Source organism: Drosophila arizonae, chromosome 4 (assembly GCF_054131065.1).
Source record: "Drosophila arizonae isolate 15081-1271.41 chromosome 4, UAZ_ARI_1.0, whole genome shotgun sequence".
Taxonomy (NCBI): Eukaryota; Metazoa; Arthropoda; class Insecta; order Diptera; family Drosophilidae; genus Drosophila; species Drosophila arizonae.
This window is the reverse complement of record NC_142924.1, coordinates 7,753,643-7,778,707: the sequence shown is the minus strand read 5'-3', so window position 1 is coordinate 7,778,707 and position 25,065 is coordinate 7,753,643. Positions and strand designations below refer to the sequence as shown.

Here is a 25,065-nt window from a genome sequence, read left to right as displayed (position 1 = left end):
AGCGCAGCGACGAAGTTGGGGGCGAAGAAGCAGACTGAGATCTGAGACCTGAGACTCAGTGACTGCGGCTGCGACTGCGACTGCGAGAATATTGTAAGGTTGTATCATCAGCAGTAGCAACAGCAGCAGCAACAGGCACGATCATCATCATGGTGATCATCATTATCATTATTGTTGTCATTCGGCGCTGGCTTTTGTTTTCATTTCTGCTTTATAACGAGATGCGAAGTCGGCGGCACACGCTCTAATGCAATCAACACAGCGAACGAACGTCGCACAAGCTGTGAAACTGCGAAACTGGAACTGGAACCGAAACACGCACACACATACACAAGTGCATGCTCCTGTCTCTCTCTCTCTCTCTCACCCACCACTTCCCCTTTGTTCAGGGGGGAACTGTATTCAGTTCATTTGCTCAATTCTTCTCGGTTTGTTACTGTTGTTGTTGTTGTTGGTGTTGCTGTTGCTGTTGTTGCTGTTGCTGTTGTTCCTGTTGTCGCTTTTTTCTCTTTTTGTTGGTTTTCTAATGGGCACAGCGAAATGTGTTTTGCCTTTCAGCTGTTGTTATTGTAGCTGCCATTGCATATGGAAAAGCATTGTGGCTGTCGCCGCATTTCATTTTCATTGGCCGTAATCGCGTATATATATAGAGAAAATGCATTTCGTATCCACGTCCCGTTCCGCCATTTTCCACCTCTCTTCAACCAATTCACCACCCCACTAGAGCTGCTGCTGCCGCTTTCCACCACCCTATGGATGTGCTCTATTATTACTTTTCATTTTCTGTTTTGTGTCTGTTTGTTTGTTGTTGATTTTGCTATTGCAATTGCTATTGCATGTTGCTTTTGTTGCTGTTGTTGTTGGCTGTTTGGGGTGAAGGTGAAAACTTGCAGCACAACGGGAGACTCAACGACGATCGCCGATCGTTTACTGCTCTTGTTGTTGTTGTTGTTGTTATTGTTTGGTGTGTTAATGGGTTACAGTGCAATTAGGACAGTGTGCCTATGGAGCAGTTGTTGCTGTGTTTGAATATGCAATTGAAATTTCAATTTTAACGTGTGCCTAGGTGTGTGAGTGAGAAAGTGAGAGCGCATTTAGGAGAATTCAGTTAACATGAAGAGGAATGATATATATGTACATATATACAGGTGAAAGATATCTATGGATCTCTGACAGAATGAGTTCCTTATATTAATAAATAATCAGTATATATTCTAATGATCTATAATAGCTGTGCAGAGTCTGTCTGTGTGACACATAAGACAGAGAAATGAATTAGCATATGATCTATTTGTCAATATATGATATAATGCTGAGATCTATATATAAATCTGAAATAATCCAAATATTCGCTAGCATAAAAATAGCAAATAGCAAAACAAATTATTTATATGTTATATATTTGTTATATTTTGATTCCCTCTACATAACAATATTATGTACATAAATAGCCTATTATATTATATTATATTCATATTTTTCTCACTATTTTATTAAAGTTTTCCTTTGGTTGGCCTTGGTTGAGCCTAACTTTACGGATCTGGGTTAATCTTGTTAAGCTCTGCCACGCCCTCTTCATCTTTGTGCTAAAAACTCATTACAGATATATCTCTTTATTGATGAAGTCGCCATTAATCAATTGCAAAAACAAAATGGCGGCCCAAATGACATCATGTAAGACACAAAAGAGACGAGAATGACAAAAGACCCAACACTCGGCCCCATCTAACACACACAAAATAAATCTAAAGGTGAGGCTCCTGCAAGGGGTTACGTATTAAGAACCAAGATGAACGACTACTAAATACTCTATAAATTAGATATGGATAATATAAATCGGGAGTATATTCCAGAGAACAGGGAACGTATACACAATAGACCTTTTACTATAGAGAATTTTAAGTATGTAAAGTCATGGAAAAGCCATTTAAAATCATCTATGTACATATATACACTATGTATAGTATGAATAGTTTATTGTATAATATATGATATATATATAGTATGTAGAAAAATGTATATTGATTTCCTCATCATATCTCTATTAAATATAGCCTTACATTAGGTATTCCATTTATAATGCAATTTCTATGCCCGTATGACTATTATGTCTCTGTGTGATCCCCACCCGTATATATACATGCGTCTAATATATTCCAATCGCCTCTAAAGAGTCAAAGCTCTGGCAGAGAGCAAAAAGTTGCCCCGTTAACCATGAAAATGAACTACCTTGCACGCACGCCTGCATCCAGGGTAGTTCAAATGATATCCGTTAATACTTGAACCCAGCGGTCAGCTGCGTCTTGCGTGCAACAAAGCAACAGCAAACAGCAGCAACAACAACAACAACAACAACAAGAATCGAACAATTTTAGACAAGTCGCCAAAACAAATGCATGAAAATGCAAACAAAAATAAAATCAAATAAAAATAAAAACTAAACACAAAAGCAACAAACATAGATAGATGTGTGTATGTATATACCTGTATAGAATAGTGCAGTATATATATATATATGTATAAGTATGTATTTATATGTGAACAACAATTGCCAATCGACCAATCAACAAAATTGCAAAGTGCATTTAGCAGTGGCAACATTTTGCACTTGAGGCAGTTGGCTGTGGGGTAGGTGCACGCGGGACAGGTGGGCGGCACAGGGGCAGAGGGAGGGAGGGGCGCCGCTTGGGGCTTAGACGTCAGTGACGGTGGTGACAGTGACGTTCGCTCGACTCGGCCCGGTTCGCTGGCTGGCAATGGACAAATGAACGCCCCTGACATCGTTCGTTGTTGTTGTTGTTGTTGTTGCTGCTGTTTCAGCTGTTGCAGTTGTTGCTTTAGTTGTAATGTTAATTGTCGTTAGGCGATTCGCCGCTGGCCCGTTGCACACGCAGAAATCCTGATTTGGCCATAACAACGCACATTTTAGAAAAATAAAAACAAACAAGTATGAAAGCTCCAGTCGAGACTGCTCGACTAGGAGATACCCTGAACCCTCCAAGCTGATATTCTAATCATTCTGCACTTCTTTTATGCACACATACATACACATGCATCCACACGCACGCATAAGCCTGCGCTCTGCTAACTGCGCAGTAAGCAGCGACTGCGCTTGGGCTGCGCTGCAGTGTGGTCAATATTATGAGAATTTATTTGTTAAATAATTTCTTTTGTAGACATACGATCTTAATGAAACTTTTAGAGCGTAATCATATGGTGAATATGTGTGTATATTCTAAAGCCCAAGTCTCTAGTATTTGAAATACGCTTTTTACAAAAGTGTGGGTGAGGGGGTGAATTTAAGGGTGGGGGGTAAATTTTAACAAAAACCGAAATTGGATAAATTGCATATAAGCATACATTAAAAATTTGGAGGCTCTAGCAATAAAGGTGTAGAATATATAATTTTATAACTGGTTTTCGATAAGGTTTTTTATCGATAAAAAAAGATCGGGATGAGTTATCGATTTTTAATGATAAACTTGATATGCGCGCTGTAATTACGGACATTTTAAAAAAAATTTGAAGTCTCTAGCTGTTATATCTTCTGAAATCGACGCGTTCATACATACGGACGGACGGACGGACGGACGGACGGACGGACGGACGGACGGACGGACGGACGGACGGACGGACGGACGGACGGACAGACAGACGGACAGGGCCAAATCAACTCAGCTCGTCGCCCTGATCAAGAATATATATACTTTGTGGGGTCTGCCACGCCTCCTTCTGCCTGTTACATACTTTTAACAAAACCATTATACCCTGATTTCCCATTTTCAATGGGTTCAGGGTATAAAAACAAAAAACAAAAAACGCTCGCGACACGATTTGAAATTCAAATTTTTGCCACAGCCACAGAAATGCGTGCAACAACAACAACAACAACAACAACAACGAGAACAACAACAGTGTTGCTGCTGTTGTTGCTGTCGCTTTAGCCATGAGCCATGGCTAAAAGCACTTATGCATTGGCAACTAGAATAGAAAATGTCAGTTAACTAATCAAAATCAACAGCAAACGAGGGCTGGGCAAAGCCAACAAACAAACAAAGCGAAGCGCTACATTAATTATCATATATATGTATATATAGATATAGATTTGTATGTGTGTATGTGTGTATGAAGTGTAGGGAAATCTAAATATATATAAATGTATATATGTATGTATATAAGAAAAGCTCAAAGTAGTCCTCAATAAATAAATAATGCATTAGACAGAAGTTTATAGGAAATCTTTTCCTATCAAGCTGAAGAACTAAGAATCGAAAAGGATATATATATGTATATAAATTATTTGTATGTATGTATGCATGTATACTAGTACAAAAATATGGTTAGCCTAGCTGAAATATAAAAGTTGTATATCTAGGGTCTCTCTCTCTCCCTCTCTCTCTCTCTCCCTCTCTCTCTCTATCTCTCTCTCTCCCTCTCTTTCTCTCTCTCTCTCTCTCTCTCTCTCTGTATAAATATCTGCTTTTACAGGCTCGGTATTGCACAATTCTCTTTTTATTTGATTCTCTCTGCCTCCACTAGCCAATTGTATTTTTCTCTCTTCTTCTCTCTAACTCTATTTTTGTCTTTCTTCCTCTACTTCTACTTCTTTCCTCCCATCTTGTATCTCTCTCTTTCTTTACTTTAGCCTTCTCGTTCTGTTCTATACCTAGCTGCTTCTTCAATTCATCAAATTTCCATAGATCTCATTGTTCTTCTTCAGCTCTCTTTCTCTCCCCCTCTCCTTCTTTCTATAACAATAGTAATCACTCTCTCTCCCTCTCAGTCCTGTTCTTTCGTTCTATAATCATATCCAATTCATATAAAACCGATTTCTAAGCTTTGCCATTAATCACCATCAATTCAGTTCAGTCCAGTTTAGTGCGCTGCAGTGCTTTGCAGCCCTGAAGTGAGGGGTCCAAAAAGTCGCGAACGCAGAAACTAACGCACTTTGTGCGAATGTGGCTAAAACGCAATGCGCTGTGTCGTGTGGACCCCCTTGACATTAATAGCGTGGCCAAGTCGCACTCAAAGCTGCCGTCGCAAGCAAAAGCTGACAACTGTGTGTGAGAGAGAGAGAGGGAGAGAGAGGGTGGGGTGAAGAGGCGAGCTAGTGAGAGGGGGCGGCAGGCCAGGCTGGCCGCAATAGAACCTTGGCGCTACCCTCTCTGCGCTGAGCAGAAAAGTGAACAATCTTTGCAGCCGCCGTCGTTAACCGTTCACAATGTCAACGGCTTGACGCGACTGCCACTGCGACTGCGACTGCGACTGCGACTGTGATTGGGCAGCAGCCGCAGCAGCAGCAGCAAAGCAAAATAATAAGAATATCTAAAAGCAAATGAGAGAGAAAAAAGAGGCGCCCACTCATCAAGGCGTATCCTTGAAATGGTAAAATTAAAGTTCAATGCTTGAGCGGCGCTTGAACCCAGGACGAGGCGTCAGGACACGACCCAGCCGAGCGGCAGCAAAGAGGCGTCTAGTCTACCTAAGCCAAACAATCACCCAACCGACTGAGTGAGAGAGGGTGGGTGGGCAGAGAGCGAGAGAAAGAGAGAGAGAGTGCGCCTAGTATTGCGCCCATTTTGATATCTCGCTTTTCGGTTTTTCTTTTATACGGCTCGAACTCGCACGAAATTTTCAAGTTCAAGGTTGCCAGGAAAGCAGCCATGCACCCCAAGCACCGCACCAACACCCCGGCCACGCCCACTAGGCCCACCCGGCCAGACGTGGGCTTCGTCTTTTGTCTGCCTCGGCTGCGTCTCGGCCCATTGCTCATTGCCTGCCCGCACCCGCAGCCGCCCTCTGCTGCCAGCCGCCATTTTGTCTGCCTCTCTTGTCCCTCTCTCTCGCTCTAGTTTCCACTCTCTCTCCCTCTCTCTCTCTCTCTCTCTCTCGATGTGCGTGCGTCGTTTCCTACACAGCGTCGGCCATGGCAATATCCTTTTGACCTTGAAGCGTACAATTTCCACACGCAAAATTTTATTGACCTGCCTGCAGGGCGGCGACGTCTAGCGCTAGCTCTTTCTAGCACACACTCGCTCTCCCTCTGCCCCTCTCTCTGTGTGTCTCTTGAGCGTGTAAAGGAAACATAAAAAACGTCGAAAAAGGAATATAAATAACAAATACAAAGCCGACGGCCACCCGCAGCCCGCGTCGTGCTCTGTCTGGCTGTGGGTCCCTTTTAGAAAAAGGAAGTAGGTTCCGTGGGTGGGCGTGGCAGGCGGTGTTTTTAACGGTGCGTTGTCTGCGGCAGCAAATAGCTCAGCTGCAGACATTTCATAATGAAGAGTAATTAGAGAATAAATCAGAATTTTCGTATAAATATTTGACATTCTTTAGTCTCACTCCATTTAAAATGAATTAATTAAAGTTAAATATGGAACAAAATTTCCTTTGAACTTTATCGTAAGTCCCCTAACTACAGTAACTCTCCAATTCAATGAAGTATAAATATAAATATTTAGTCGAGTTCGGCACCACCTAACGACAAACCAATCAAGATATCTACACTTTTAGTCAAGTTTGCCACCCCTTGTTGACAATCAATTCTTTACGATATTTAAACTTTTAGTTAAGTTCTGCACCAGCTGTTTAGGCTTTCGTTTTTATTTAGCATATGCATCCACCGCAGCTTAGTTAAGACACATACCACAATCAATGGAGAAACAGCACAGTGACTGCAAAACTTTTGTTTCCGTGTGAATCAAACTGTGCGCGCGCAGCCAACTTAACGTGATCGACAGTCAAGTGCAGCTGACTTCACATTAAATGGCGCGTGTTTTTGAATTTTAAATTACAAAGAGCAAAAACATAGATATCAAAGCCGACTTACCATCTAGCTTATCCATTCGCTTGTCTATATTTAAGCACTTCGACATGAGCTTTTCCACAAGCAGCGGATTCGCCGAGGCGCTCGTCGCAGTAACAAAACGTGATTCCTCCGGCGTACAATCACCATTGCCAATTGCATTACTATTGCTGTTGTTGTTGTTGTTGTTGTTGTTGAGCAGATCGCAGGGCAGCAGAAAACCTAGTCAATAAATATATATGAATATAAGTGTATGTATGTGAATAACATTTAGCTAACCATTGCGTTTGGCTGCCGCAGCCGCCGTCGTCGTGGCCGTCGCTGAACTGGCACCAAAGCCAAGCAGCGCCTGGCCATGCCCACCTCCACCGCCTCCACCGCTGTCCGCTAAACTGGCGCTGACCGTGTCGACCAATCCCTGAACGCTCAGCTGTACATTGTCCTTGGCCAGCAGATCGTCCCCGGCGACAACGGCGGCGGCCACGCTCGCAAAGTCGTTGTCGCTGATGACGTTGTTGTTGTTCTCCTCCTAGGAAAGAGATAGGCAGAGAGGAGGAAAAGGGAGAGACAAAGAAACAACAAATAAGGAGAGTACACGTTGTTGTTGTTTGTTGGTGTAGTTTGTTGTTGTAGTTATTGGGGAAATAGAAAAGCAAAAAAAAAGAGAAGAAAAAAGAAACACACATTTGTGGTAGGGAAGAAAAGAGCAAAAGAGAATACAAATTATAGGGAAGAAAAGAGCAAAAGAGAATACAAATTATAAACGGTAAATGTGAGACGAGCTCTGTTCAAAGCTTGAAAGCAAAAAAAGTCCTGCGCAAGGAAATTTATGTGTGTGTGTGGGAGAGAATGTGTGTGTGAGCGAGCGAAAGTGTGATGCACATGCATGTGTGTGTATATGTGTGTGTGCTTTAGTTCAACTTGTCTGCGGATGTACATTTTCGACTTTGACCTCAACGGTCGCCAAATCGGACAGCAGGCTCTCGATCTCGAAGTTGCTCTCGGAGAGCGTGCGGAACAGCTCATCGGAGGAGTCGCTGCCACATAACGGCTCCACCACCACGTTCACATTTCGAGCCGCTGTGCCGCAAAGCTCCGACGACTGTTGCTGCTGCTGCAACTGTTGCTGCAGCTGTTGTTGCTGCTGTTGCTGCTGCTGTTGCTGCTGCTGCTGTTGCTGTTGTTGCTGCTGATGCAATTGTAGCTGTAACTGTTGCTGTTGTAAGGAGTTGCTGCTGTTGTTGTTGCTCGAGCCAATTGTTGCATTTATATTCTCCGCATTGACCGAGGAATCATCCTGCAAGAACATAAGTTTAATTAGAATAAAAGTTGATTTTAAGCAGGAGATGTGGGCATACGCACTGTCATGCAGTTAGCCAAGTCTAGGCCGCCAACTAAACGACCATCGTTATCCGGACACCAGAGCAGCGCGTCATCGATAAAGGGCATCGCTGATAGGGCAAAGCCTGCACTGCAAATACTGTTAACTGCCAGCGTGTAGCCGTTTCCTCTGCACCCCTTCACTTGAGAAAATTTCCTTTAAAATATCCCCACAATCTGCCTTGACCAAATTTCCGTCGACTATTCCCTCTCTCTCTAACTTATTTAAGCTTAAGTGAGCTTTTAAATTTATTGTAAACTTTTGACTTATCACACTTTAGTTTTTTGTTTAATTTTAAATTTCAGTTTTCACAAATTTAGTTTTAGGCACTTTTTTAGACGGTTTTGGTTTGGTTTCCGTTTTTTTTTTTTTTTTTTATATTATTTTATTTTATTTTTTATTTTTGAGTCTTGTTTTGGACGTTTTTTGTCGCTGAACCAAAAAAATAAAAAATAAAGTTAAGTCCACTCTAAAATTCGTTTATGTACTACGTGTGTATATCGTTAATTACTTTATATAATACATATAATATGTTTATATATATTATTTTTATTTTGGCCTTAAGTTTTGCAAGAGTTTTTTTGATTTGCACGCTTAAAGTCTAGAAAGAAATAAAAAACTTTGAAAATTAGTATTGATACGAGAAGTTTGGAATGTTTCTTAAAATAATTTGTATATATTTAACTAGATTAAGGTATAGCAATCGCTGAGGGATATTCACTTAAGCATTTTTACAGGCATTTGCTTAGCAATTATAAAGGGATATTTTCAGTTGCTTAGCTATCAATGGCTTAGGGATATTTGCTTAAGGGATATTTACAAGTACTTGTACAGCTTAGCAATGGGAGGTAATTTATTTAAGGGACATTTATAGAGTAGTAGATGATCAGGGAAAAATTATTTATTTAAGAGATATGTACATCTGCTTTATATATGCATTCAACAATTTGAAAAGAAAATCATAATTTGAGAGGTCATAAAATGTTTATTGTAAATAAATCCATTTATTTATAATAAATAATAGTTATGCAGCTCGAATTGTAATTGAGCTGTCGTCGTTTGACCAGGTTTGTGGCGAATGCCTCTGGCTTAGGTGGAAAATCAAAGCTCGGGATGAGCTGGTGAAATGTTGATGGAAAGTCGTCTCGATGCATTGCATTGTTTTGATAATATTTTGCTTAACTTCCGGTTAAAGGAAAAACAAAACATAATAAAAAGAAAGAAAAAACACATAAGCAACTATCAAAGTTAATTTCGTTTAAAGTTCAATAACATTTCAAATTGCGAATTACGATTGAGCAACAACAGCAACAGACCAACAACAATTGCAACTGCAACAGCAGCAACAAAAGGGACTGCAAAATTATAGTTAAAGGTTTTGCCATGTGCAGCAGCTGCAACAGCAAAGGAAAAACAAAAAGTTGCAACTAAAAAAATTAAAAAAAAAAAAATACAGCAAACCAAAACAGCAAAAGCAACTTTGCAAAAAATGCTTTTTACATAACATGTTGTTGAACCGCATGCAAAGCAAACAACAACTGCAACAACAACAACAACATTAGCAAAAGCAACAACACGTTTAGCTGCAACTGTTGCCGCTGCCGCCGTCGCCGTTGCTGCTGCTGCTGCTGCTGTTGCATTTCGCTCTCTCTAAGCTGCCAAAACCAATGCAAGTGAAAGTCTAACAACAACTAAAGCAACAGCAGCAACAACAATTGCATGTTGTTCATAGCGCAAAAAGTTCGTTAACATTGAACTACGAACAGCAAAGCGCAATAGCAACAACAACAACAACAGTAGCAACAGCAACAACCATAGAGAGAGAGAGTACATTGAACAGCAACAACAGCAATAGCAACAACAATAATTGACATTACAACATTGCGCTGCCTGGCACTGATGCTGCTGCTGTTGTTATTGTTGTTGCTGTTGTTGTTGCTGCAGTTGTTGTTGTTGGCTGCGCCTGCGTTGGTTTTTCCATTGCATGCCAGTTTGCAATTGCAGTTGCTGTTGTTGTTGTTGTTGTTGCTTGGTGATGCGCATGCGGCGCGGAAAACTCGTTTGCCATTATTCAATACTAACAGCAGCAGCAACAACAACAACAACTGGCAGCAGCTGCTGACGGCTATTCACTTTTCTGCTCACAAGTTCAGCAGAAGAAAACTTGAAAGAAAAGCCAAGGCAAAAGCAAGAACAACAACAACACCAGCAATGGGCATTAGAAAATGTTGCTGGGAGCAACTGTTGCTGGTTGCTGCTGCGGCTGCTGTGCCTGTTGGTGCTGTCGAGTGGCGCCAATCTTCTGCTGCGTAATGCACATTGATTAGAAGATGTCGACGTTTATGCAAAATATTACCTTTTCTTGTTGTTGTTGTTGTTGTCTTAATAACAGAGCAACGGTGCGTATACACAATATTTGATTAGACAGCCACAACAGCAACAGAAACACCAACAGCAATGGCAATGGCAATAGCAACAATTGCTCGCATTTTGATTAGCTAATGCTTATTACATTCCTTCATTTGTATTTGTATTTGCATTATGCTCGCAGCACTTCCTGGTGCACACACTTTGAGATTATTCTTGGAATTGGGCGCGGTTCCATTTTCTCTTTCTCCTCTTCTTTACCTTTTCGCTACTTTTCCAAAGCCAGCGGAATGCAAAAGCTCACGTGTGAAATACCAGACAGAGCTCTACATATAGAATTGCGCCTATGTGAGGTATATAATTGCAATGTGTGTTTGCTGATTGTTCATTGGAACTAGTTCAGTTCCATTAACAAATTTAAAATGAAGAGTTTAATGATCATTTATATATATAATATCATATTTAATTATACTGAAGTAGAAAGGCATTGTAAACAAAGATCTATATATAAATAGGAGTAGGTTCCACTAGAACGACTGGGGTATACCCTGTAGCCTTGTTCATGTTATTCATAAATTGAATTCATGGAAGTATCAAAATGACAGAGTATTGCCTAGTCGCCTATGAGCGTTTTTAAATGATCTTATTGTATTCATAGCTATCTTATAGAAAAGTGAGTCTTTATAAGAAGTGCTTTTCGCTTTGTCTAGACTTACATGAGATAATTATCTATTATTTATTATTTGAAAATATATTATATATGCTTAGATGATAAATATATACTATAACAAATAAATAAAACTAAATTCTATAACTCACCTCTGTTAGATATATATGTGTAAAGATATATATTTATATGTAAAGATGCGGCTTATCCAGAACGTGTTGTAAATATTGTTTCACTTTTTGTTGTTGTTTTGCTTTTGTTAACAATAAATTGTCACTAATATATATATGTGTATATGTATATATATTATATAATATGTATAGATATATGAATATACGTATATCTAAGTTGTTTTTCATCTAAACTAGAAGGCAGTGTAAAGTTGTCCAAAAATTTGATTGTTAATTTGCATTGGAGCGTTGTTTGTTTGTTGCACTTGTTGCAGCAGTTGTTGTTGTTGTTGCTGCTGTTGATGTTGCTCAAGAAGAAGAGAAGGTTGCCAGCACTTGTGTGACAGCAGTAAGATATCTGTGCTTAACTGCTGTTGTTTTTGCTGCTGTTGTTGTTGTTGTTGTTGTTTTATTTTACAACGTATGCTATAGATGTACAAGTATAAAGTTTTATTGTCATTAGCAACATGGCTGACATTGACCAAATTTGCATTTGTTCCCAGTTTCTTGCTTTGGGCACGCATTTATGGTGTTTGCACGTGCACTGTGGCATTTAAGCGAGGCCAAATGGGGGCCAAAGGGCGCCTCACCCCTCTCTCTCTGTTAAGCTCTTGCTCTAGCTGTGATCGCTGTGTGGCGGCCTCTGTAATAGAAAGAAGATTTAAGATTTATTTCTTTTATATAATAATTATGTTTAATACTATAAATATATTCTAAATTTAGCGCTTTTAGTTATGCGAGACGAATCTTAAAAGTCGTGACTTGCAAATCGCAATAGAGGTGTAGAATTTGAAGAGAGGGATATTAATGTTTTTATACTAAATTTCCCGCTTGCTTAGATATACCGAAACATGCTTGAGCTAAACACACCCACATTCACAGAGTAACAAACGAAATCTGCGTTTGATCAATATCAATCAGCTCGGAGTTACGGACTCTTCCTCACTCATTTAGGGACGTTTACTCCAAGTGTATAAGGGATATTTATAATAAGTGTTTCATTATGCCCAAATTCACCTGAGGGATATTTTCAGGCATTCACTCAACTGATTAGTATATTTATTTATGCATTTCTACAATTTCCCATTCCACATGTTTAGCTATCGATATGCCTATACATATATGCTACACATACAGAAAGAGAGGCATACACACACTAACACTCTGATAACTATTTAGTTGTTATATTTATGTACATGCTCGGCTAAAGCTTTCGGCTGCACTCACTCCGCAACTCGAGAATGAGCTTTTATTTTTATTGTCTAGTCAGCACCAGCAACAGCAACGAAAAGCTACGCAAATAGTTGAAACACAAAAGATGCGTTTAACTTGCGCTCTTCGGGGGCTTTGCGACAACAAGGTGCAAAGAGTTGAGCGGATCAGGCACGCTGCGTGGGCGCTTGCGAAGGGGGAGGAACACAGACACAGAGAACGAGAGGGAGAGAGTGTATGTCTGGTGCTAAAGCGCCGGCGTCTTTGGCTTTGTCTACATTGTTGTTGCTCATTTACTGCGTAAATATGTTTTGCCTGCTCTTACTTTTTGCTATGACTGTTAGCTTTTTGCCAGTGTAGTTGTACGCATATACTATGCATATGTGTATGTGTGTGTGTTCGTGATGTTGTGCTTGCTTGCTTGTATTATAGATTGTGTGTGCATCGTGACCTTCTCACACTGTCATGGCTACGTATAAAATTGTATAAAAATAAAAGCTTTCGGTTTATAATTTGTATGCAGCTCCATGCGCGTGAGTGTGTGCGTGCGTGAATGTACGTATGTCTAATTGTATATATGTTTATGTGCGTGAAGAACATAGACGACTCGTGCCTTTGCGACAACAATAACAACAACACGTTAAGAATTGTTTTTCATTGAACAAAATATTATTTATGTTCCGCTCAAGATCGCATTTTTTGCTACCATAATGTTTGTTGGGGTTCCAGCTGCTGCTACTGCTGCTGCTGCTGGTTTAGCTAAGCTTTTGCAGCATTCTACTTCCGACTCTGTTTTGATAAAAGTTTAATTCGGATATACATATTTGTTGAGCTGTTAGAATTTCGAATTCAAGTTTATTACTCAGGTGTGTTGCAGATGTTTCAAGGTCATTTAAATAGTTTTTGTCTACAATTCTCTTATCTTACTATGCAAAATAGTTGGTTGGCAAAAAGACATAGAGTTAGATTCCCCATGCTTACCAATTAGAATTTTAACTCTATACAACTATGCGGATACCCTACGACCTTCGAGTTAACTGCATACTGGGTAAATAGTATCGTGTGCAGATATAGATAAAATATTCTCGCAAGCCCAAGAGGTGTTTAAATCTACAGGGTATTTGCATGCTGCGTCAATATTTTTATTAGTACTGTAGACAAACTGTGTAAGATTCTTTTAGATATGCTCGATTGATTAAGTTGCATACCAAATAGATCACAAAATTTATATTACTACTCAATGATACCCTGTAAGAAATTAATTATTGTTGGTATAGATTTGGTCATCATTAAAATTAATATTTTTACAGGCCATTCTGTAGTTCAAAATATTTTTTTCGATCGTTTTGATCAAATTTTATTAATTTATATAAACGCCGTCTTTTTTTTTTTTTGACTTAATTCAAAGCTTTTGATCGTTGTCAACTATTTAACACTTAAATGTTACAGCTAATCAAATTTATATAAATTATTTATTATCTATATGCATATATCAACACTTTTATATATATTTATACATAATTTATTTATATACTTATATACAATTTTAGCAAATGGTCTAAAATTCGTAACCTTCCTCGAAATGATTTTCTCTAGCTTTTCGTTATTCGCTTTTCGTCTAACCGCAACAACAACAGCAACAAAATACAACTTGCATGGCAGGTTGATTTTGTTTTTGTTTTTTTTTTTACTTTTTGTTGTCTTTGTTGCTGTTGTAACCTTCTGTTCTGTTCGATTCAAGTTTAAGGTCGAGCCCAAACCCGGCCCCCTTCCCTGCCTTAGTCTAGACAACAGACCCTTGAGTCGCTAATGCCCACTAATAATGCCTTAACAGGGTGTTTTTGTTGTTGCTGTTACAAGGGCACAGCCAATGCTTGTTGTTACACGCACCTAAGCACAAACACACACACTCATACTTACACATTCAAGCTAAGCCTATAAGAGAGCAGCCTCTCTTAAATCATTTGACAGACAATTTCTTTGCTACGCTATGCCACTTAACGGTTAATTTGTAATCGAATTATTAACAAGAAAAACCAAAAACAAAATAAATTAACAATAATTAATAGACTTGTGGATAATCTTGACGCCATACTGAGCTAATTGATTTAACAGCTTGCTATGTCTAGGTCTAGGGTATCAAATATATCTAAGAAATTTTATAGATTTTTCAGAAAAACAAAATGATGAAGGTTAAAAATCCAATAAACTAGAGCATGGAAATAAATAACTGTGTTTAAAAAAAAGCCGTGAACCATTTCAGATATTTATTATAATAATCGATAAACAAAAATATAGAAAAATACCTTTAAATTTGTCTTACATCAAATTTATTCCAAATTGATAATTCTTTTGTATTAAATTTAAGAAGCCTAATATATGCATTACAGTAGAATCTAGTATTCCTTATGTCGCCATTAAAAATAAATTTTAATAAAAGCTTTATTCAGTTGTTATTGCGTTTTCTTATAAATTAGATTCCTCTTAGCTAAACTAAATATGTTATAATTAACCTTCGGCGAGGAATTTGTGTTGACTGAGATTAAGACTTAGACTAAGAATATGTTTATTTTGGTTTAATTTGAAAGATGACAGCTGAAAAGTTATAAAACTAACATGAAGAAGAAGATGGAAGATGCGAACGAAGACGAAGACGAATGTGAAAACAAAATAGTAACAAAGAGCTCAGCGCAACTTGCATTTTAATAAATTTAATTAATGAAATAACCATAAATTCAGATGTTAAATGGAAAATTTATTTCTTATTCTTCTTCTTTTTGGTTGTCATAAGAATTGTGATACAATACAAAAACAGGCAGACTGACAGATGTGTATGTATGTATATGAATGCATACTTACAGACATAGTCAGTGCATATGTATGTACATATGTATTTATGTATATAGGCAAATATGCATATATTCATACACACATACATGGATCCAGTCATATATACAGACATATGCACTATGATCCTATCATATGTAAGCTAAACATGCACATTCAAACATACATAAATACACTTACATACATATAGATGTGCATGCGTGCAAACATACGCATATGAATATATATAAACATACATACATAAAGACAGACAGACAGAAAAATAAAGACACATACATATGTACATACATACATACGTACATATGCATAACTATAATAGAGAAACAAAAGAACATACATAGACAAAATCTTAAGTGTCGCACAAGCTGTTGTTGTTGCTGCTGTTATTGTTGTAGCTAAACTGTAAATTCAAAATAAAATACATAATGCTATAAAAACAGAATAGTCAAGCGCTACTAACCTTAGACACAAACAGAAAGAAGAAAAAAGCAAAAGGCAAAAGCAAAAGCAAAAGGCATACATATGTATATCTAACTACAAAATATATGTTTCTATGTCTGTCAGCCACTACACACATACATATATACACACTGTATATGCATACGTGTATGTGTATAAAATACGCAACCTTCAAAAAATCTAACAAAGCAAACTTGTTCAATAGTCATATGCGTATCAGGAAGTCAACATTTCAAGGATTGACTCATTGAAAAGTCGAATGCAACAACAATAACAACAAGAGAAACAAGTTAGTCGCGCTTACACACATGCGCAGATAGACTACACATACACACACATGGATACACAGACACCATTGCGTTAGACGAAAACTTTGAAAAGCGCGCCGGCAAAATGCAGTGCAAAAAATATTTACAGTAAAGCACACATACACATACAACCAGACACACATGCTCTGAGATCACTTGAAATGGCTGCACTCGCAACTGCAGTCGCTCTCACTCTCTCTCGCTCTCACTCCCTCTCACTCCCTCTCACTCTCTAGCTGTCAGTGTGTTGAGCTTTATTGAGCGTCGCTGTTTGCGTGTGTATGGGTAAGCGCATTCGCTTGAGGCACACTCTCTTACGCTCACTCTCTTATGTTAGGCGCTGATTTCATTCAACGGGGCAACCGCTGCCGCCGCCGCTGCTACTGCTGCATTGTTAAATAAAAAGTGCAAATACCGTAAGATTTTGCTTTTGCTGCTTTTGTTGCAAATTTTACTTTTCAATGTGAAATGATTTAAAAACTAAAAGTTATTGTGAATGAGTTAATTGGCAATGTCAATTAGCCTATCTCTCAAAAATAGAATGTATTTAACTGTATTTGGAGTATGAATGTTTTCAATACTAGTTTTAGTTTGACCATGCTTTAAAAAGTTCAATATGTGAACCTTCAACCTGTCGCTCTGCATACACACACGGCTGTATGAGTGTGCGTTGTCACTCAGGTTCACTGCTCACTTTCAAGGCACTAACATAATAACCTAGCCCACGGCGAATTTAATTTCAATAACGCGATGAACTTCTTCCAAATAAAACAACAGCAAGAGCAACAACAACAACAGCAACAAGTACACCAATTGATATTCGTGCCGTCGATCGCATGGAAGGTCGTTGCATTAAAAAAGAGTTTAATGACCAAGGAAACTTTTGCCGAAATATGAAACAAAAGCCAACAACAATTGACGCTGCTGCGTAAGCTGCACCAGCGGCAATTCGCCGTGCGCCCACAACTTACGATGCGCATTCGCACTCCGCGCTCCTTTCATGACAGCAACAACAACGCAGCAGCAGCAGCAGCAGCGGCAGCGGCAGCAGCATACAAATGCATTGTGAGGCGGCGGCGCAGCGAAGAGCAACAAAAATCCAACGGCAACGGCAACGGCTGGCAAATTTTTGTTTTGCTTTTGCTTTCGCGTTGAGTGAAGTGAAATGAGTGTAAAGCGAAATGAAGTGAGGTGAAGTGATGCGATGTGGAGTGAATGAGTGAGTGAGTGTTACAGCCTTGTGCCGCAGATTGAACTGCTTGCCCGAATTTTGGCAATGACTCAAACGGCTGATGGCCTGACTAATTAATTATTTATTAATTGTTACTCATATTGAGCTATTTCCCTGCCGCACGCAACGTGGAGCACAGGGCCAGCCGTTGTTACGCTTACGCTTACGCCTACGCAAGCAGAGAGCAGCGAGCAGCAAGCGCTGCGTAGAGTCAGCAATTCATTCACTTTTGTAAACTTAAATAAAAGCCTCTCTGCTCGCTGCTTGCTGCTAGCGCTGACGCTGCAGCTGCGTCATGAGATCAACGCACTTTCTGCGTCTGTGTGTGTGTTGATCCCACGAAACAATTTGCCGTTTAATGCACCCCAAAAAAAAAAAAAACCAAAACAAAAACAAAAAGCAGAGCGAAAAATAAAACAAAAAGCGATACAAACAAAACAAAAATGTGCAGCGGCAACTCAATCCGAATGACTCAATTTTTGAGTGCAATTTATGCATTTCATATTCAGCGATTTGCATGCACAGTTTTCACTTTTTTTAGTGCAACTCAAGCAAGTTTTCCTATTGACAGCAATAAAAAATATGAATAATCCAAAATATGAAAATAATATATATAACGAAAGCTTTCGGCGGCCAATAATAATAAAAATATTAATAATAAATGATGGTATATAAATCAAAAACGAAACAGACAACAGACAAGAGACAACAGACTTGCAATTGCACTCAAATTCCTGGCGGTCGAGGCGTCTGACAAAACTGAGCAGCGGGCTGAGGGCAGCAGGCAGCGCGACGGCCGCCCCGGATACAAATACAATGCACTTGGCCAGTGGCCAGGCTAACGATGCAGTCAAAGCTCGAAGCTGGAGACGGAGCTGCGGCTAAGGCTGCGACTGAGGCTGAAGCTGAGCTGAGGCTGAAAGTACTAAACTTGTTTGAAAGTTGCAACTGTCGATGGAAGCAACTGCAACAAGAGCAGCAGCAGTTGGAAGAGGGAGTGTGAGCAAGTGAAAGAGAGAGGGAGAGGGGCGGAAGGGTAAGTAGGAGTAGGAGGACGTAAAGGAGGAGGTGGCAAACATTTGCAATATTTTCGGCTAAACTTGAAATTGATGTAAAAGAAAATAAAGGTACAAAATTACAGCGGCATAAATGAAATTTAAGCGAGCTTTGAGAAAAAGAGCCGAGCAAAAAAGTTGAGAAAAATTAACTATATACTCGTACAAATAAAATTAAAAACTATAAAATAATATAAAAGTTAAGAAATAAATTAAAGAAATATTTTAAAATATACAAAAATATATAAATAAAAAATATGTTTGTACATTTAATAACAAAAAACATATAAAATTATATTTTCTTATCATACTTGTATTATTATTTGCATATATGTGTTTTTATTTTTACATATCTATAATTTTATAAATATTTTTGTGTAGTTTTTCTTTAGGTATAACTATCAAAGTAAATTTAATTCAAATTCTCTAGGTTCAAAGTTCACAGCACAGCCACCCCCTGCCTCGCCTCTTTACCCATCTCTTTCACACAAAGCGAAAGTGTGCGCGCTCTGCTCTCGCTGAGATTATGAATTCGCCGCCATTTCGATTGTCATTTCGATTAGCCCAAAAAGGCCTAAAAAATATATGTAAAACTAAAAGCGAATGCAAATGTCTATGCTGCAGGACATAAAACAAACGAAATTTCACATTGAATGCAGCGCGCCGCAAATAAACATCATCAGCAGCAACAAAAACAACAACAACAACAACAGCCGCAGCAGCGCAGCAGCAGCAACAGCAGGGAGTCGCGTGCAGCAAACATTTGAAGATGCCCCGCACTCTGGACAGGGCCATAAAACTGGCTGAGCCTCAAGCCTCCAACCATGCCCATGCCCAACATGCCAGGCAACATTAGAAAACTGCAACAGCAGCAGCCGTAGAGGCAACGGCAGCGGCAGCGGAGGCAGCAACAATAACAAAATGTAGTAACAGAGCAGCGCATGAAGCAAATGAACGAACAGCGTCGCAGCCAGCTTCTGCGTCGCCGTCGACGCTGACGTCGAGTGTATGCATCAAAAAACAGACAGTAAATCTGATTGTTTGGGGTAATTGAACTTTCTTAAGAAATTGCGACATGTACACTTTGAAAAGCTCTGGATTTGCGAGCAGCAGCGTCAGCTGAGACAGCGCAGCAGCAGCAGCAGCAGGCAAAGGCAGCACCACCAGCCGCAGCCGCAGCAGCAGCAGCAGCACACAAATGTACGCCAATGACCGAGTTCGGGTGAAAGACCTTCGATAACCATCATCATCATCATTCGCAGAGCAGCAACGGCAACATCATTAGCGAGTCCGAGTCGTTCGCAGCGTAGTCATTGCACTAGCTGCCAGCCAGCAAAACAAAAACAAGGCAACACAGAGAGCGAGAGCAAGTGAGAGCACGCGCCAGTCAAGAGAGCTGTGCTTTTGATATAAGAGAAAACGTGGCAAAGAGCTGCAGAAGCGCAATTTCATTGAACTAAATATAGCATTGTGTGCGTGTGTAGTAGTACCAAAAGAGAAACAGCATGAGCTGCAGCTCTCCATGCTCACACCATGCTCACTCTCGCTCTGATATCATACAAACACAAATACAAACACTAAAACAAAAGCGCGGGAGTTGTTTTGCTCTTGCTGTACTGCTCTGACTTGCTATTGCTGTTGCATTTTTGCATGTGCATTGGATGTTAGTTTTTATTGTTATTGCATTTGCGATTTCGAGGTGCATGGCAAGACCTCAACTAAGGCTAAATTTGTTTTGTTGTTGTGACTGTTGTTGTTTAGTTGTAGTTGTAGTTGTAGTTGTTTGAGTAGTAGTGTGCGTGTGTGCGATAATAGTTCGCTATAGGCGCTGCCGCATTTGGGGGCTATTGAGATAGGCGCGCGATTTGATCAATGCAGCTCAAACTATAAAAGCCTTGGGGCGGCATTAAATGCGGCGCGTGTAGCAGTTTGACATGCGTTGCAGTGCTACTCAAACGGTAAGCGGCAATTTACAGTTCTATGCGACAGATGCTTCGAGTAAAAGTAAATGAATTTTTAAAATTTAATTTCACATCAAATTGAAATGAATTTAATTAATTATTATATGTAATGTATATATGAACGTATCACATTAAATTTATATTTTATTTCTAGATTATTACAGAACAAAAATAACTGCTGGCGCATTCCATTTAGCATGAGGGAGACAGAGACAGATAGAGCGAGAGGACAGAATTTTGGGCATGAAGTTCGAGTGAACGTACTCGCACTCACAGTTGGCCGCGTCAATGCACGCTGACGCAGCCGCAGACGCCGCCGTCACCGTCGCAGCGGTAAAGCAATGACACTGATCCTGGCGTTGAACTCTGTCAATGCTGTGCGACGCTTCCGTCGGTGGTGGGAGCAGAGGAGCAGGCGCGACAGAGAGAGAGACAGGGACAGCCACACAGCAAGAATAGCAACTACAATAACAAAGCAGCCATCAATTTCGGTTTCGTTTTCGTTGCTTTATTCTACGGCTTAGTTAGCCTCCAGTTTGAGTTGTTGTTAATTATTATGCTCGAAGCTTTTTGGGCAAGGTCATTAAGCAGCGGCAACAGCGACAGCAACAACAAGCATTAATAAAATAAGAAGAGTAGAGCGAAAAGCCCTGCTGCTGCTGCTGCCGCGGCTGCTGTTGCCGCGGCTGTTGCTGCCGACTTCTGTTTGGCCTGTCCAGCGACTTCTACTCTACGTTTCTTTATGCTTTAGTTCGGTTCGTTCATACGGTCTTAATCAAGGTGAGTAACCTTGGCCTTATTTTCGAGCAGCGCACTCTTTGCTGTATGACTGTGTGCGTATATATGTGTCTGTGTGTGTACGCGCTCACGCATTGCCAAAAAAGCTAGCCACGGCGCTCACCAAAAGCGTCGCTCACGAAGGCACAGCCGCAGTGTGAGCAAGCGAGCGAGGTAGAGCGACAGAGGGCGAACGGCAACTGTTGCTGCTGGCATTGCGGAAGGTCATGATTTTTTCGGCTACTCACGCCGAGTGAACATGTGTGTGTGTTGGTGTGTGACTTGCTGGCATTTGCTGAAACCGAAACTGAACGTGAATTTGAATGTGAATTTGATTTTGCTGTCGTCTTTAGCTGCCGACTGCGACTCAAGAACTACTGTTAAAGCTTTTTGTCGATATGCCGAATTAATTTATTTTCGACTAAATTTGCAGCAATTGGCTAAGTTTATGCAGTTCATTTGATTTTTAACCTTCACTTACAGTTTAACCTGATCTACAAATTATTTGATTTGCCAAATTCGTCGCTAAGTGTCATAACAAATAGTCACCAAAAAGAGAAAAAGCAAAAAAGACAAAATTTTATTGCGCCTCAAGTCGTGTTTAAAGAACTTGTGTTCAGTTTTATTTCCCTTGAATATTGGACATTTTCTGTGACTGGCAGTTGCAACTAGAGAACTTTTACTCTTCAAGGAATTTTTTGGGAATTAATTTATGTAGGGCAATTTAGTAGCTGTTAATTTTATGCCGCTCATTTGATTTTGTCTTAAGTTGCTGCCTTGACAAAGCTGCTACTGTTTACAGGGTATTTATTGATTTCAGACAGTTTTATTAGCCTTTTTATTCGTTTTGAGATTTTTAGCCATCGAAGCGAATTAATTTAAATATTTTGGTAATATAGTATATACAACTACTAGCCACTAAATTTATTTTGCTGCAAATTTGAGAATTTTTTAAAAATTATTTTGCACTTTGGGAACTACTGGGAAAAGGTCATTAAATATTGGGAAATTATGGGGTATTTTCAAAGCTGTCTATTTTGGGCTGCTATGTAAAGTATTAAAGCACGTGCTATGCCACTTGTTGTCTTTTATGGGCCTAAATACATATTTATTTATGTGTATATAAAAATAATTATTCAGTTATATATCTGTGCACATTTTCATGTGTGTGTCTAAAGCATGCATAATCAACAGCCGAGAGCTTGAGACACGCCACGGTTTGCACTTGGCCTTGTCGAGCGCCGTTTCGTTACTACCTTGAACCTCAATGTGCCGAATGTGGAGTTGAGTTGCCTGTGTTGTTGCTTTTGTTGTTGTACAGTGGGGGCAGCAGCTTCAAAAAAAAAAAAAAAAGAAACGAAAACCGAAACGATATCAAAATTGAAAAGCGATTCGCAGTTTTACGTTGAGTTAGCAGTATGTGCTTCTCTGTTTTTCCTCTCATAATTTTGTTGTTGGACGTGAACCTTTTAGCAGCAAACAAAATAAACACAACATATGAGAGAACGTTGTAAATGGAAAAATTAACGGTCGCAGACCTACAACAAAACCAAAAACGTGACTCTCAACGACTTTAACTTGATGCGTCTGCTATGACTTTTAATAACTTACCTACATATACACATACATACATATGTGTAGTATATAATACATATTCATTAATTTTAGAACTAGTTTTCGTATACATCTGCCTGAAGCTCTGAAGGCCGCTGGCTTCTAACACGCTTCTACACACGTTGCGTATGCGTAATAATTTGTAAGGTTGCCCTTTATCAAGTATACGCAGCGTTGTGTGCTTTAGACAGGGTAACAAACAGCTGTGGCTATTTGCCTGAGGAATTACCTCTCGAGTGCCATTATCTCTACGATTCTACGATTATCAATGACCAACAGAAATACATGTTTCACTTCAGCTAAAATATATACTTATATCAAAAAATTCGAGACCCTGCAAATTCTGTTTCTCTTTCGATGTTTGTCTGTTTCTTCTTATCCGAAACGGGTTTTCATTTTTAAACAAAAGGGGAATTATCACTAATAGCCAACATCAATAAAAATTCATAAAATCTGCACATGCGTAAATAACTATGCATATTTCAATTCCATTTTGATATTTGATTTCATACACAGTGAAAGGTCGCCTAACGAAAAGTTCCCCCTATTTTTGTAGGCTTTTGTTATTCAGCTCTATTTGAGTTCATTTCAATAATCTTCTGATGCTGTCTTAAAAGTTCCTAATATTTCGATTTTCCCTAAACTTTTTTTCCCCATTTTGCTAACTAATTTCTACTTGTCTGGTATTTTCTTTTTTATCATTCAATCAAGATCTATGGCATACAGTCATTTTAAACTAATTATAGGAATTTTTCTAGTATTTTCCTTCTTGTCCTTCAATCAAGATCTATAGAAAACAAACTGAATTTTTCTATTTCTTCTCGTATTTTCCTTTTCGTCCTTCAATCAATATAGCAAACAAATCTCTCGCAATTCTCTTTAGCAATATTTCCCTGTACTTAGCTTTTAGTACATGTGCAAACGCACTTGCACTTGCACTTGCTTCCAGCTTTCCAATTGCTGCAATGAATGTATCGCCGCCCTCAGCTCATACATAGACATAGCAAAAACAAAAACAACAATAACAACATGCAATAATAAGAAAAGTATCGAATGCTCGCACAATTACAACTGCAAAAAGGTTTTGCACTATGCACTAACAGGCACACACACATGCTCAAGTGTATTTGTGTGCGTGTATGCACATGTGCATTTGCTGCCGACATCGGCGGCAACATGCGCTTAGTATATATTTTGAATGGTTGCGCTTTATATTGGCCTCCGAATGTGTCTAGCTTCAATAGCAGGCCAGGGTCATGCGACACCGGGGAGGAAAAACTGACGCGAACTGACGCGAGGCACACATACAGACGTAGTGGTATGTCTGTGTGTGTGCCCGTTATCGGAAGAAAACGCCAAAAGCTTTACAGCAGCGTGTTTGCGAACACACACACACACACATACACAGGCGCACACAAAGGCAACGCAAAATGCGCGCTCGCGTTCATTGCCTTTGTAAACGTTTAGATCACACTCGCTCTCTCTTATGCTAGAGCATTAGAAGAGCAACGAAACTAAAACCGAAATCAAAAGCAGCCATAGGCTAAGGCGCTAATTGATTAAAGAGAGGTCAGAGCGGGAGAGTGGAAGAGCAGCAGAATTTAAGTTGAAACAGGACAAGCAGTCGACCCTTATCGGCTAGTGGCAATCGTTACAATCAAAACAAACGGCGAAAAAAGCTCTCACAGTGCCCTTTGCCAAGTCTCATTTCAATTTTTGATGGATTTTACTTTTTCTGCTTGGGGAAGGCGGGCAAATAAATGTTCGCATCGATTGTGAGGTTGGTCAGTGCTTTTTTTCGTCAATTCCTTTTTCGTGGTGAATTCTTTGACATGTGTGTAGAATGTGATTGGGCGGCACACGAGTAATGTAAGAATTTTAAGGGGAGCTGGGTGAAGATGGTATGAGAATTAGATATGGTAGATTAGTTGTATAAATCTAGATGGACAATTTAAATTAAAAATTAGTAAAATAAATATAATGCCACTATTAAATATAAGTGACAGCTGTAAATAGAATAATTTTAGTAGAAACAAGTAGCGTTTACAATTCATGGCCAGCATGAGATAGTAGTCAAGATTACAACAATTTCCTTACTATTGCCTAGATCACAAATACATATTGTATATGTATCGCAGTTATAAAAATTCGATTTTGTTATATCTAAGTCTCAGCTGCTTGATTGATAATCAAACCGATAACTTAATTAAT

At 39.4% G+C, this 25,065-nt stretch overlaps 1 protein-coding gene across 1 annotated transcript in view; it reads right to left on the bottom strand.

Moving 5' to 3' along the window:
- The window catches only part of Eip74EF (Ecdysone-induced protein E74), a 56,129-nt gene that overhangs the window by 29,347 nt on the left and 1,717 nt on the right, over positions 1–25,065 (bottom strand). The window contains exons 2-6 of the mRNA XM_089467471.1: positions 11,373–12,033; positions 8,168–8,787; positions 7,743–8,102; positions 7,085–7,334; positions 6,830–7,027 (exon numbers count right to left, since the gene is read on the bottom strand). Of these exons, the coding sequence (XP_089323597.1) occupies positions 6,830–7,027; positions 7,085–7,334; positions 7,743–8,102; positions 8,168–8,254 (895 nt within the window). The 5' untranslated portion in view covers positions 8,255–8,787; positions 11,373–12,033. The remainder of the gene's footprint in view (positions 1–6,829; positions 7,028–7,084; positions 7,335–7,742; positions 8,103–8,167; positions 8,788–11,372; positions 12,034–25,065) is intronic.